This window comes from Nycticebus coucang, chromosome 20, assembly GCF_027406575.1.
Source record: "Nycticebus coucang isolate mNycCou1 chromosome 20, mNycCou1.pri, whole genome shotgun sequence".
NCBI lineage: Eukaryota > Metazoa > Chordata > Mammalia > Primates > Lorisidae > Nycticebus > Nycticebus coucang.
This window is the reverse complement of record NC_069799.1, coordinates 69,192,350-69,204,954: the sequence shown is the minus strand read 5'-3', so window position 1 is coordinate 69,204,954 and position 12,605 is coordinate 69,192,350. Positions and strand designations below refer to the sequence as shown.

The 12,605-nt window shown below is 35.0% G+C and overlaps 1 protein-coding gene across 13 annotated transcripts in view; it reads left to right on the top strand.

Moving 5' to 3' along the window:
* ZMYND11 (zinc finger MYND-type containing 11) overlaps positions 1-12,605 on the top strand; it is a 102,662-nt gene that overhangs the window by 42,296 nt on the left and 47,761 nt on the right. For 12 of the 13 annotated variants that reach the window (XM_053572632.1, XM_053572641.1, XM_053572637.1 and 9 more), the window contains one exon: positions 11,472-11,631. In XM_053572632.1, coding sequence (XP_053428607.1) covers positions 11,472-11,631 — 160 coding nt within the window. Of the gene's footprint in view, positions 1-11,471; positions 11,632-12,605 lie in introns of those variants that run through there. The other variant, XM_053572642.1, reaches the window with a different exon arrangement.

Here is a 12,605-nt window from a genome sequence, read left to right as displayed (position 1 = left end):
AGAAGTCTTAGTTATTTGCTTTTAATTGTTTTTCTCTGACAAACAGAAAAGGATAAACTTTCATTGTGACCATTTTATTTCTTTTTTAGTTTTTTTTTTTTTTTTTTTTTTTTGTAGAGACAGAGTCTCACTGTACCGCCCTCGGGTAGAGTGCCGTGGCATCACACGGCTCACAGCAACCTCTAACTCTTGGGCTTACACGATTCTCTTGCCTCAGCCTCCCGAGCAGCTGGGTCTTTTTTAGTTTTTTAAAAATTTTAATAACTTTAGGAGGTGCAGATGCTTTGTGTTACAGGGATGAATTGTATAATGCTGAGGTGAGAGCTTTTAGGTCACAATGTACATTATTGTGATAATTTTTTTGTAATTCAGTTTAAAAAATGAAAATAGATGTTTCAAAAATGTGTATGATTTTATTTATTTATTTTTGAGACAGAGCCTCAAGCTGTAGCCCTGGGGACAGTGCTGTGACATCACACCTCACAGCAACCTCCAACTCCTGGGCTTAAGTGATTCTCTTGCCTCAGCCTCCCGAGTAGCTGGGACTACAATACCCGGCTATTTTTTGGTTCTAGTTCTCATTGTTTGGCAGTCCCAGGCTGGATTCGAACCCGCCAGCTCTGGTGTATGCTGGCGCCTTACCTGTTTGAGCTACAGGCTCCAAGCCTAAAAATGTATATGATTTGAAAAAATGTGATTTTCTAGTTTGTTTGGTTTGTTTATGTCGCCCTTGGTAGAGTGCTGTGGTGTCACAGCTCACAGCAACCTCAAACTCTTGGACTTAAGTGATTCTCGTGCCTCAGCCTCCCAGGTAGCTGGGACTACAGGCACCTGCTACAATGCCCAGCTATTTTTTTGTGGTAGTTGTCGTTGTTGTTTAGCAGGCTCCGGGCCAGGTTCAAACCCACCAGCCCTGATGTATGTGGCCGACACCCTAACCACTGAGCTATGGGTGCCAAGCCGATTTTTTAGTTTTTAATCTCCTAATTTATTTTAAAAGAAAATCTACAGGACAAAATTAATGGGTTATACACCATGAAATTTACTAATCATTGAAATTTTGTCTTGGAGTTCTGCTAAAATAGATTGTACACAATCCTAAGCATTGTAAAAAGTAAAGTTAGATTGGGTTAGGGCTAGTAAATGTATATAATAACAAAAATATGTAACAGATACTTTGAATAGTAGAATTCAGTTTTAATGTAACATTTTTAAACATCCCATCTCACTATAAGACATTGATTAATTAGTATTTTCAACTGCTGAGGGATGGAGAAAAAGAAAAGAATATTTGCCACTGGGGAAGAGGGAGAGCGGCTCTGCTGGGACCATGTGCAGGTCAGACCCTCCGGGAAGCAGGGCAATAATACAAGGTGCATGGCTTTAATCCATGTGTGTGCACACGCACTGTACTTCTGTGCACGAATAGGTATACGTGGTCTGTTTTATTAGAACTACTTTTGTTCCAACAATATTTTGAAGACAATTAGAAAAAAAAGATACAAAACAGCTAAGATTATATATATTAGAAGTGGATGAGAAGGATAAGGAAAAGAGAGATGAAGTTTAGGCTATAAAATAGAGCCAGGAGGAATGTTAATATGAGAAAGTATTCCATGAAGTCTTACAACTTGTTAGACAAATTTGGCTCTCAGTACTAAAGAGAAGGTAACACTTTAATAATGTCCATAAAGCTAATCAGCCTCGGTGAACATAGCTATTTTTGCCAGTACTAAAACTAAAAAGAAACTTATCTCTAGGGTTTTCAGAAAGTTAACCATTTCTAATTATTGCAAAATTCACATCAGATGGCAGAATGTAGCTGTGTATCTTAAGTAGTCAAGGTTGCTTTTGAAGCAGTGTTAATTAAACTGTTGTATGGTGAAGAGTTCACCAGGACAGCACTCCACTATTGCTTGTATTCTGTTTTCCAACTACCAAGGAAATTGACTATAAAACTTACAATATGTTTTAGGCCAGGTGCGGTGGCTCACGCCTGTAATCCTAGCATTTTGGGAGGCCAAGGAGGAAGGATTGCTTGAGGCCAGGAGTTTGAGACTCAGTCTGAGCAAGAATGAGATCCCTGTCTCTACTAAAAATAGGAAAAATAAGCCAGGCCTGTAGTCCCTGATACTTGGAAGGCTGAGGCAGGAGGATCACTTGAGCCTAGAAGTTGGAGGCTGCAGTGAGCAGTGATGACACCACTGAACTCTAGCCTAGGGCACCAGAGTGAGGCCCTGTCTCAAAAAGAAAAAAGAGAGATACCAAAAAAAAAAGAAAAACCAAACATTTACAGTATATTTTAATTTCAGATGTAAAACAAGTACATTATTCCTGAACCTATGATGAGTTTTGCATCATTACACAGATAGGCCATTTTCATTAGTTGAGTCAGTTTTTTAAAAGTTGGTAAAACTTGGGGATTACTCTAATTTAATTATGTAAAAAGATTAATGCAAGCTATAAAATGTATAATTCATCATTAATGAAATTAAGACTTTTAATTAAAAACATTCTCTTTTTATAAAATGGAACCTGTGTTAATGAAATAAGCAGAGCATGTGTCATAGTAAAAATGGTTTATTTCCCCCAAGTGGAAACTTTGCCTGTACTGGAAGGCATAGCTAAGTTTCCACCTACCTTTAAAATAACTAAATGTTTTACTTTACTAATTTTAACTAAAGTCACTGCATAAATAATAGAGGTCAAAATCTAAGGTAATTATTTACAGTGTGACCTTTGGGATAATCATAATAGAAAATTGTTTTTTAAAAGTGTTTGTAATGCCTTTACTATTAATGAAAAATAGAAAAGAAAGGGCTTTTGGGTTAGTTAACCCCCATAAAATCTTTACAATCTATTTATATTCAGTGAACACTATAAATTCTTTTTAATTAATTCAGAAATTAGAGTAATTAAGACTCACCAGTTATGATGAAACAGAAATTAAGAAAAAGGTATGAAAACCTACTAACATTTTGCCTCTCCTTGTTGGTTTGTTTCCTAAATAGTCACTCTGGGGATCTGTGGTGAAGAAACTCTGTGCACAGTGTTTAGAGAGTGGGGCAGAACTGGAGAAGAAGGCTCGTTACACTCCAGCACAGGACCCTAAAAACATGTAGTTGCCTGCATGTTACATGTCCTTTCTGCTCCCAGATGCCTGTTTCATGCTGTGTGCCGGATTATCTGTTTGAAACATAAATAGGACAGAGAGACATGGATGTAGGGTCTAGGGCAGTAGTTCTCAACCTTCCTAATGCTGTGGCCCTTTAACACAGTTCCTGTGGGTCGTGACCCACAGGTTAAGAACCGCTGGTCTAGGGTGTTACTGTCTGGAGCACAACCAGTTTCAGATTGCCTTCATCTGATCAGTAACTGACATGATTTGAAGGTGGCTTCAGTGCCCCTGTGGACCTGTCTCTTTGTAGGTTCACCCTCAGTGTGATCTTTCAAGGTGACAGCCTAGTCCATGGGGTCTACCAAGGTGGCCCTCCTGATGTGCCTGGATTAGTTTTTGGACTGCTGGTCCCATGATTCTGTTTCTGGTTCTCTGTATTTGCCTCTTCCAGAAGTGGCAGATGCCCACAGGAACTGTATTAAAGGACCGCAGCATTAGGAAGATTGAAAACCACTGTCTTAAATAAATTATTATTTAGTGTCTTGTTTGGCTTTTGTAGTTTTGAATAGAAGGATTGAGGTGAAGGATTAATCAGCTATTACTGGTAGTAGAATATACCTTCTCTCTTTTTCTCTATATACATGTATGTATATGTACACACTGTGAGCATTTTCCCACACTCTTGTTTTTGAAATATTTTATTAACTACATAGTATTCTACAGGGTGGATATACCATAATTTATTTTACTCCATGGACATTTAAATCCTTTTTTATATAAAATTTCATGATGTGGGGAACAGTTTTCTACATAAGTTTGTGCCTTTTCTCAAATTAGTTCCTTGGAAGTGTAATTACAATCAAAAATGGTAGAATTATCTGTAAGGCTATTGATATGTAAGCTGCTTTCCAGAGAGTATTTTCAACAGCATTGTGCCCAGGGTGCTGTCTCAATGTAACTTTAGCAGCAGTTAGAATAATAATTTTAAATATCTTGCCTATTTCATGGAAGAAAATAGTTTTCTTATTATTTTAGTTTTACCTGTTATGGATATAAGCTTTTTGTAATATTTGTTATAAATTTTTTTCTACCTTATTGTTTGATTTAATTTGCAGAGTGGAAGTTAGTGGTAATTGTTTTGGAGGCTAGAAGAAAATGGACTTCTTCTTTTAGGGCGATGCCTGTGGCTCAGTTGGTAGGGCGCCGGCCCTATATACCAAGGGTGGCGGGTTCAAATCCGGCCCCGGCCAAACTGCAACCAAAAAATAGCCGGGCGTTGTGGCGGGCGCCTGTAGTCCCAGCTGCTCGGGAGGCTGAGGCAAGAGAATCGCTTAAGCCCAGGAGTTGGAGGTTGCTGTGAGCTGTGTGAGGCCACGGCACTCTACCGAGGGCCATAAAGTGAGACTCTGTCTCTACAAAAAAAAAAGAAAATGGATTTCTTCTCAGATATTTTGAATCTTTTTCTCTGTCATTTTCATAGCTTTTGTACTGGGAAAGTCTGTTAGCCTTAAGAAATAAGATCAATATTCTCTTATATTTCTATCTCAGATTTTATGCTACTAGATAACAAATGTTTTTCTAGATAAGTGTTTTCAGCCCTCTGAGCCAGGAAGCTGGGATTAGTTAGGAGCTATGAGGTCGTGAAATTGTGGGCAGTTTTAAGTTTTAAGGTGTTTTATCCAGAATACATTTAAAATATGATTTGTTATATTATCATCAAAATTGTAAAAGACCTCTAGCATCCAAAATAGTGGGAAACTGCTTATAAGGGACACAGGGACATCATTGGTGTTCGTGCTGTGTTCTAACTAACACATTTGGTGGTGGTGGCTTATTCTTCTATGAGATGAGACATGTTTATACTGTTATTACTAATGTGCTTATCTCCCAACATGTTCATTTCAAATAAGATGCAGGAAATTTCTGAGATTAACTCATCATCAGAAGGCTTAAGGGTAGATAATTACTTATAGGAAACGGACCCATGAGATCCCTTACTTTTGTAAAAACGTTAAATGATCAGTGGCTGTTATTGTTAAGTACATGTATTTTTTGTGGGGGAGCATGGGGGGATCACATTTAAGTACATGTATATTTTTTGACTGAGAACATGCAGAATTATCTCGGGGGAGAAGAGCAACTCAGATTTTATAGTCTGTTACTTGGATGCCCTGCAGTGCTCAGCAACAACTGGAAAGCAGTACCCCAGGAGAGAAAGGGTCAGTTGGGTCCTCTAGACATGGGGAGGAGAATTAAAGGAACAGAAATGGATAGGAGAAAATGAAAAAGAAAGCTATTGAAAAAGTTCAGAGAAATTGAATATAAATTTAAATTTTAGATATTTACATACCATTTCATGATATATGCTGTTAAGTGAAACTAAAATACAAGATGAAGAGGCTACTATAAATGTAACTCAAACCCAAATGACTATTTTTGCCTCTTTGTTCAACGACCCTGTGATGGATTAAGCAGTTTATAAGAAAAGGAGAAGAAACCTGGAGTGCCCTCGCCTATATTAGTAGCATAAGTATTTTCACCTGATGTAAGCCTACCTGCGTGCTTGATGATCTAAGAAAATGAATAATGAATTGGAGCCCTTTGTTATATTTGAAGTATTATATAGATCATTCAGCCTTCAGGAGTTTGTTTATAATTAATCAGGACACCCTTAAGTTCTGTCAGCTATATTGGCCTGTATGGGAGGCCTGGCTCAATGGGAGCACATCACTCCTTAATATCCACAATGTTCTGGTTCAATTCTAACCTTTTTCTTTAGTTTTTAAGAAAAATAAGGGAGAATCAATCTCTTTGAACCTTTTATTGAAGAACTTTTTTTTTTTTTTTAAGACTAGAAGGGTGAATAAGGAAAAAGTAAGAAGTTCAAGTAATATTTCATGAGTATTCTGGACACATATCACTCTATAAATGCTAACCACATCTTCTTACACTTTAGATGACACTTCAAATATATAGTAGACCACTTATTCTTCATTGCAATTTGCCAAAACCCTAATTTTCCATTCAGAAAACATAAAAACATTCCCTCAGTTGTTATGTTCTGGAGGTGAGTCTGTGAGAGGAAGCACCTTGCTGTTTGTCGTTGCTGTTCACGTGTTCTGGTTTGGAGCTGTCTTTCTCCCTAGGAAGAAGGCTCACTGACTGATTTTGCTCTTTGCCATGCATACGTTTTGTAGTCTCTGACAGACCAGAGATAAAGTACCAGATGAGCAGAATAGCTTGTTCTGACTTCAGTTTTCTCTGAATGAAGTCAAAGTGCTTTATTGAAGACGAAGTAGAATCTTCCTGTTAGCATGTCTTAATCCATGCTCTGAAGCCATCTGAGTGCATAATAGCTAAGAAGATCCATTTGTGAGATGGAAGCCTATATATAAAAATGTATCAAGGAATAATAAAATAAGTGCCATTCTTGTTCCAAAGAAAAAATTAGCAAACAGGGACTGGAAAGGAATGTCTTAAATAAAAGATGTGAGCGAAAATCCTGCAGCAAGCATCATATTTATATTTGTCAACTTATGTTCATAAAATATATCTATTAATAACCATCCTTAAGTATCATGTTGAATTGTGAACTATTATAACAATCCCATGCAAAATTTAAAATGAGGTAAGGATATCCACTGTTTCTATCTAGAAGTCCCAAGTGGCTCATTTAGAAAAGAGAAGTTCAATAGATGTATAGACAAACTTAAAACTAATAAGAGAGTTTAGCAAAATTGCACAATATATACCTGCAACCACTGGTGAGAAAATATTATATAAAATAAAATTCCTTTTTCAAAAGAATAAGCACAAAATATCTAGGAAAAGGCCAAAAGATACACAAGAATTTTATGGAGAAGAAATGTAAAACTTAAGAACATAGGAGAAGATATAAATAAATGAACAGATACACCAAATTCATTAGTGGAAAGAATTATTATAATGATATTCTTCTCCAATTATTTGTGGATATTTAATTATTTTCGTGGATTTTGGCAAGCTGATTCTAAAATTACTATGGATGAGTAAAGGACCAAGAAGAACCACAATGAGTTTGAAAAGGAAGAGGGAGAACTGTCCAAGATTAGCAAACTTTGCTATGTTACTACTTTTTAAAAGTGAAAATAGTCTTTAGCTATTAAAGGCACAGCAAGATTCAAAAGGGCATACTCTGGAAAAAATAGTTCTGGAAGGAATGTACCTCTAGAACTCTTTCTTACTTCTACAAAGATAATTATGTAGTGCTTTTGAGAAATAGTTGCATCTTATACCATATTTTTTAAAAACATAGTATTGATATATCACCTTAACAACTATAACATTGTTTCATTTCTTAAAAAGACTATATAAAAATCCTTGATACAGTTATATTACAAATTATTTAACCAGTCCCTTAGATGTACGTCTAGATTGTTTCTAATCTTTTCTTGTTGCCAACAAGGCTAAAATGAATTTCCTTCCTTAAGTGTGTATTATTTTACATGGTGCCAAAGAACAACTATAGGATAAATTCCTGTAAGTAGAATTTCTGGGTCAAAGGGTGAGTACATTTCTATTTTTGATAGATATTACCAAATTAGCCTCCACAGAAGCAGTACTGATTTATTTCAGTCCCACCAGTGATGTATATCCAACTTAGTCACTAAATGCCCCTGTGGATTATAAATCTGTGTGTATTTAGGAACCTGACAGGTATAAAATGTTATTTCATGGTTTTTCTTAATAGTAATAGTAGTTCTTTATATAAAGGGTGGCCATAAATGAATTTTAGGAATACAACATGTAGGACTTAAATTATGTCTTTGTGATGTGTGTTACAAATATGTTTCCCAGCTTATCATTTGTGTCTGGTTATTTTGTTTGTTCCTACGTTGAAACTGCTGACTTTGTAAATTTGTCAATTTTGTTACAACACTTCTAGCTTTTATTTCACACTTTGAAGGTTTTTCTCACACCATAGTGAGAAACGCTCTCCAAAGTTTTCCTTCTATAATTCTGTGCTTTTGTTTTTGTCATTAAAGTCTATCTAGAATTTACTTATGGGTACAGATTAAGGTAGGGCTCTGTCTTCTTTCCTCCAAGTTAGATAGCTGGTTTCCCAGTGTCATGTGTTGGTTAATCAATCTTTGCAGCAATAATTTAAAATGAAACCTTTATTACAATCAGAATTCCTATTTGTTCTTTTTTTGTATCAGTAGCATTTCAGAATTCTCTATAGCTTTTGTCATTTCCTCTATTTATCAGTAATTTTATTTTTCTTATTAATTATTTAAAAATAGCACAGCCATTAATTTTCTTGGGTTTATATATATATGATTTGTAAATAATGATCTTTTTAACTCCTCACCAGTTTTATACTTATTTTAACTATGTTGGTTAGTATTTCTGCAGAGTGTTAAAGAAAAGTGATAGCCATAGATAATCTATGAATAATCCTCATCAGGTTGAGGACGTATTTACTCATTTCTGTTTTGTGAGGGGCTGGGTGTTGAAGTCTACTAAATACGTTTTCAGTGGGTATGAAAATCTTCAAGATTTTTCACTTTTGGTCTATAATTAGGTGAATTACATTTTTAGATTTCTTGGTATTAAATCTTCCTTCAGTTCCTGGAATTAAATACTTGGTTATGGTATCGTCTTTTGACATTTACATGTATTAATGTCTATTAATTAAATTTACTTACTTTAGACTATATTCAAAAATTTAAGATTTTTATGTCAGTAAAAATGTAGGACACTACCTTTCCTTTTTCTGTGTTAGTTTGTGGGGTTTTCTTATTATTTGCTAGATTCTTTGCTTTCCTGTTACTGTGCACTGGAAGAGTTTAAATCACGCTGGAGTTATCTGGCCACTGTAAGTTTACTAGAATTACCTTATGACTATATCCATAGCTGTTGTTTTTCTGGATAAACTTCTTTGCCAACTTCCTCTATTTTGTTAGAAATTGGTCTGTTAAAGTATTCTGTTTTGTTGTTTGGTTAAATTCTGGTTATTATTTTCTTACAAAATCATAATGTTTATTTTATATTTTTATGCAGAACTGAACAAAGCAGTTGCTCATGACTATTTTAATTTCCTTTTCACTTGCAGCTATCTCCTTGTGCTTTGTGTCATCACTGTTGGTTAGATTGGGTTAGGGTTAGGGTTAGTTCTCCCTAAGAAGGAGCTCTTGGATTAATATTGTTAGTTATTTTTGATATTTTAATAGCATTGCTTTAGCTTTTTTATTATTGCTTTTAGATTTTTTGCAATTTTTAGGCAACATTTTGACCCAATGATTATTTATTTAATTTTTGTCCATTATATATTTTTTGTGAACTGAGAGAAGTGGATTAAAATCTCACAATTCTGTATTTATATTAATGTTTCCTTTATTTCTTATAGTTTTGCCATTATAACTATGCCCTGTTTGTCTTAAAAACAGTTTTGCTCTGGACTCCAAGCCCTGTGCTCTGTGGCCTTGACTCTGCTCCTTTTGGATGGCACTCCAGTGTGTGCCTTTGCCCACCCTTTTCAGTCTTTTTTAGTAACACTTCGTTGTTTTTAGGTGTTGATTTTGGCCAGTTTGTATTTATTAAAAATACAAAATGTTTGGTTTTGGTCTTCTCATTATATATAATATGCTTTGTGTTTTTATTGTTTTGTTTTTATGTTTCACTGCATAATGTTTTTTGTATGAGTTTCTCCAGGTAATTTAGAAGTATTTCTGTTGTGAGGACTAATGTTTATTAGTTGCTGTGCTATTAGTTTAAATAGCATACTTAATCCCTGAGATGGTAATTACTGGCTCTGCACTGTGGACAGTGAGGGAATCAGCACATGTTTTTTCACCTGTGCCCTGCCTGCCCCACTTAACAGACTTCAGTTGATTATTTTTATTAGTCTTAGTCTTTATATATAAAAATACGGTTGTCCCTTGTACTGCAGAGTTAATCCCCTGTAGTCTTTGGACTATTAGAAAAGGTGACAAAATTAGTATGTTTGGACCGGCTCCCCACCTTCTTCCTTTCCCATACCCCACACCATTAATTACAGCTGTCTCCATGGTCAGGGCCAGTTCCTGTGCTGTTCTCGTCACAATCCCCATCCTCTTTTCAGTCTTAGTCTTAAATTAACTAGATTGGCAGAAAAAGCATTCTGTTGTTAAGAGTGAGCTATCTCCCAAATAGCAAAAAGCCATGTTTCACGAACCCAAAACACAAATGCTTATCACTAGTCCTTGGCTGGGGTTCACTAGTTTTCTTTGTTAAAATTCATGCTGTGATTTTAGAATATCCTTCAATGATGAACTTTTGTGTTTTTGAAATTATTTCTTGCTTTGATATTCAAATAACAGGCTTATTGGATATAAAATTCTGTGTCCTATTTTATTTCCTTGAGGACTTACAAGGCCTTACTCCTTGTATTATGGTCTGAAATGTTTCTCTGGGGAAGCCTGAGGTCAGTCTCATACTGTGTTTTATCTGGTTATCTAAAGGACTGCAGATATTTAGTTCACTGTAGATATACATACATATATACATACAAACAACACATATTTATACATAATATGTAAGTATGTTTCAGTAATGAGGTTTGCTTGGAGGGAAAGGGAAAATTGCACAAATTTAACTTTATAACATTTTATTTCTTTGAAATAAAGCAAATTGACCAAATATGTAGTATTAACTAAAGTTAAATATAATTGGTAAATACAAGGGAACCTGCCTATTATTACGCTCTGTGGTCCAGGAAATACTTTCATGTTTTTATTTTTAAATGATACCATGTAACTGTAAATCAAGGCACACATGTGCTTCAGTGACTCAGTCCAAAATACATTTCACTGAACAAAATCACACTTTTGCCTTTTTGATCACAACATGCATTCATGTTCTCCTTATCTGTTGACTACCACTCACAAAATTCTTATATTTTCTGTGGTGTCATTTCCTAAGTGTTGGATAAAAGTATTACAAAATATGTTTGTAATTCTAAACTCCTGTGGTTGAAAATTTTAGAATTTTAAATTTAGAATCTGTAGAGCAGAAGCCAGAGGCTAAAGTTTAAACTTGTTATGTGATTTGTATTTGCTAATTTAGAACCACTTTGAACAAGTATTGCTGTAAACATACAGAATAGAATTTAGGTATAAAGTAGCATGGTAATTGGAGGGGTTGAGGATTCAGGACTTTCCCTTTCCTTTCTTTCTTTCAACACAGCTAATAAATATATCATAATAAAAGAGAAATAAATCACCTCCGTTTTCTTATATTTATTAATTTTTAGTTTTCAGGATTTAAAAAAAATTTTTTTTTAAATCCTTTAAAAATTTAAAGGATTTTTAAATTTTTCTTCTTCTGTGTTCAGGTATATGTCTCGAGTCCACGGCATGCATCCAAAAGAGACCACCCGTCAGCTGAGCTTAGCTGTGAAAGATGGTCTTATTGTTGAGACTCTGACAGTGGGCTGCAAGGGCTCAAAGGCTGGTATTGAACAAGAAGGATATTGGTTGCCAGGAGATGAGATTGTAAGTATATTTTATTTGATATATTTAGAAATGTAAGCTTTCAACTTTTGAACATTATTTAGTCTATGGAAATTAATTTTCAGAAATTTACTAATATTTCATTTTAACCTTTTTATCAGCATTAAGACTCTACATTAATAATGTTGATATTTTCCTTCCTGATTCTTCAGGAGATAACTTACATTTACAACGATCCTGCTTTTTCTATGTTACCTTGAATCTAAAAAATGAAACTGTAGTTCCATGTACAGCACTTAATGGCCTTCCTGAGTTTTCTTCAGTACATGCTAGTAACAAATGTTTCAATGCAGGGTAATAATGAGGCCCTTTAGATGGTAAGGGATGTACTGTCTTCTGAGGGGGGTCAGAGTGGGTGGGTGGCATCAGAGCCCAGAGCCAGGCTTATGTTGCAGGATACAAGGTTCCGGTGTGGGACTCCCCTGGCCCTTGTCTTCACTGGCTAGTGATTAGTGCAGATTTGGGGCACTAGAACAGAAATCAAATAGGAAAGGCAGGAAGTTTATTATATTTTTACTTAGTTCTTATTTTGACTCCTCTTTTAAGTGATAATATTTTAATCCTTTATTGTCTTTCTGTATATAACTAACTTTACACTCAGAGGCACATTCAGAAGCACATTTTTTCTCTCTTGTAAAGATTGATTTCATGTGTAATATTTCTGTCCTCCTGCTTTATTTTCTTTGTTATTTCTGATACTTTAATTACTCGTATCTTAGTTTTTACAAAGGAACATCACTTAAGATGATAGATTTAAAATATAATACATGTTAATTTTTTAGCTTTTGAAAGGAATAGATGTAATAATCAGGTGAAGTTATAAAGATGACATGAAATCCTACAAACTGGTTCTTTGTGGAAAAATGTTCTAAAAACTTTGAATTTCTTTGCTTTATTCTGGCAGATGAGTCAACAGACATACTATAACCTGTTAAGTCTGAGAGCAGTAAACTGAG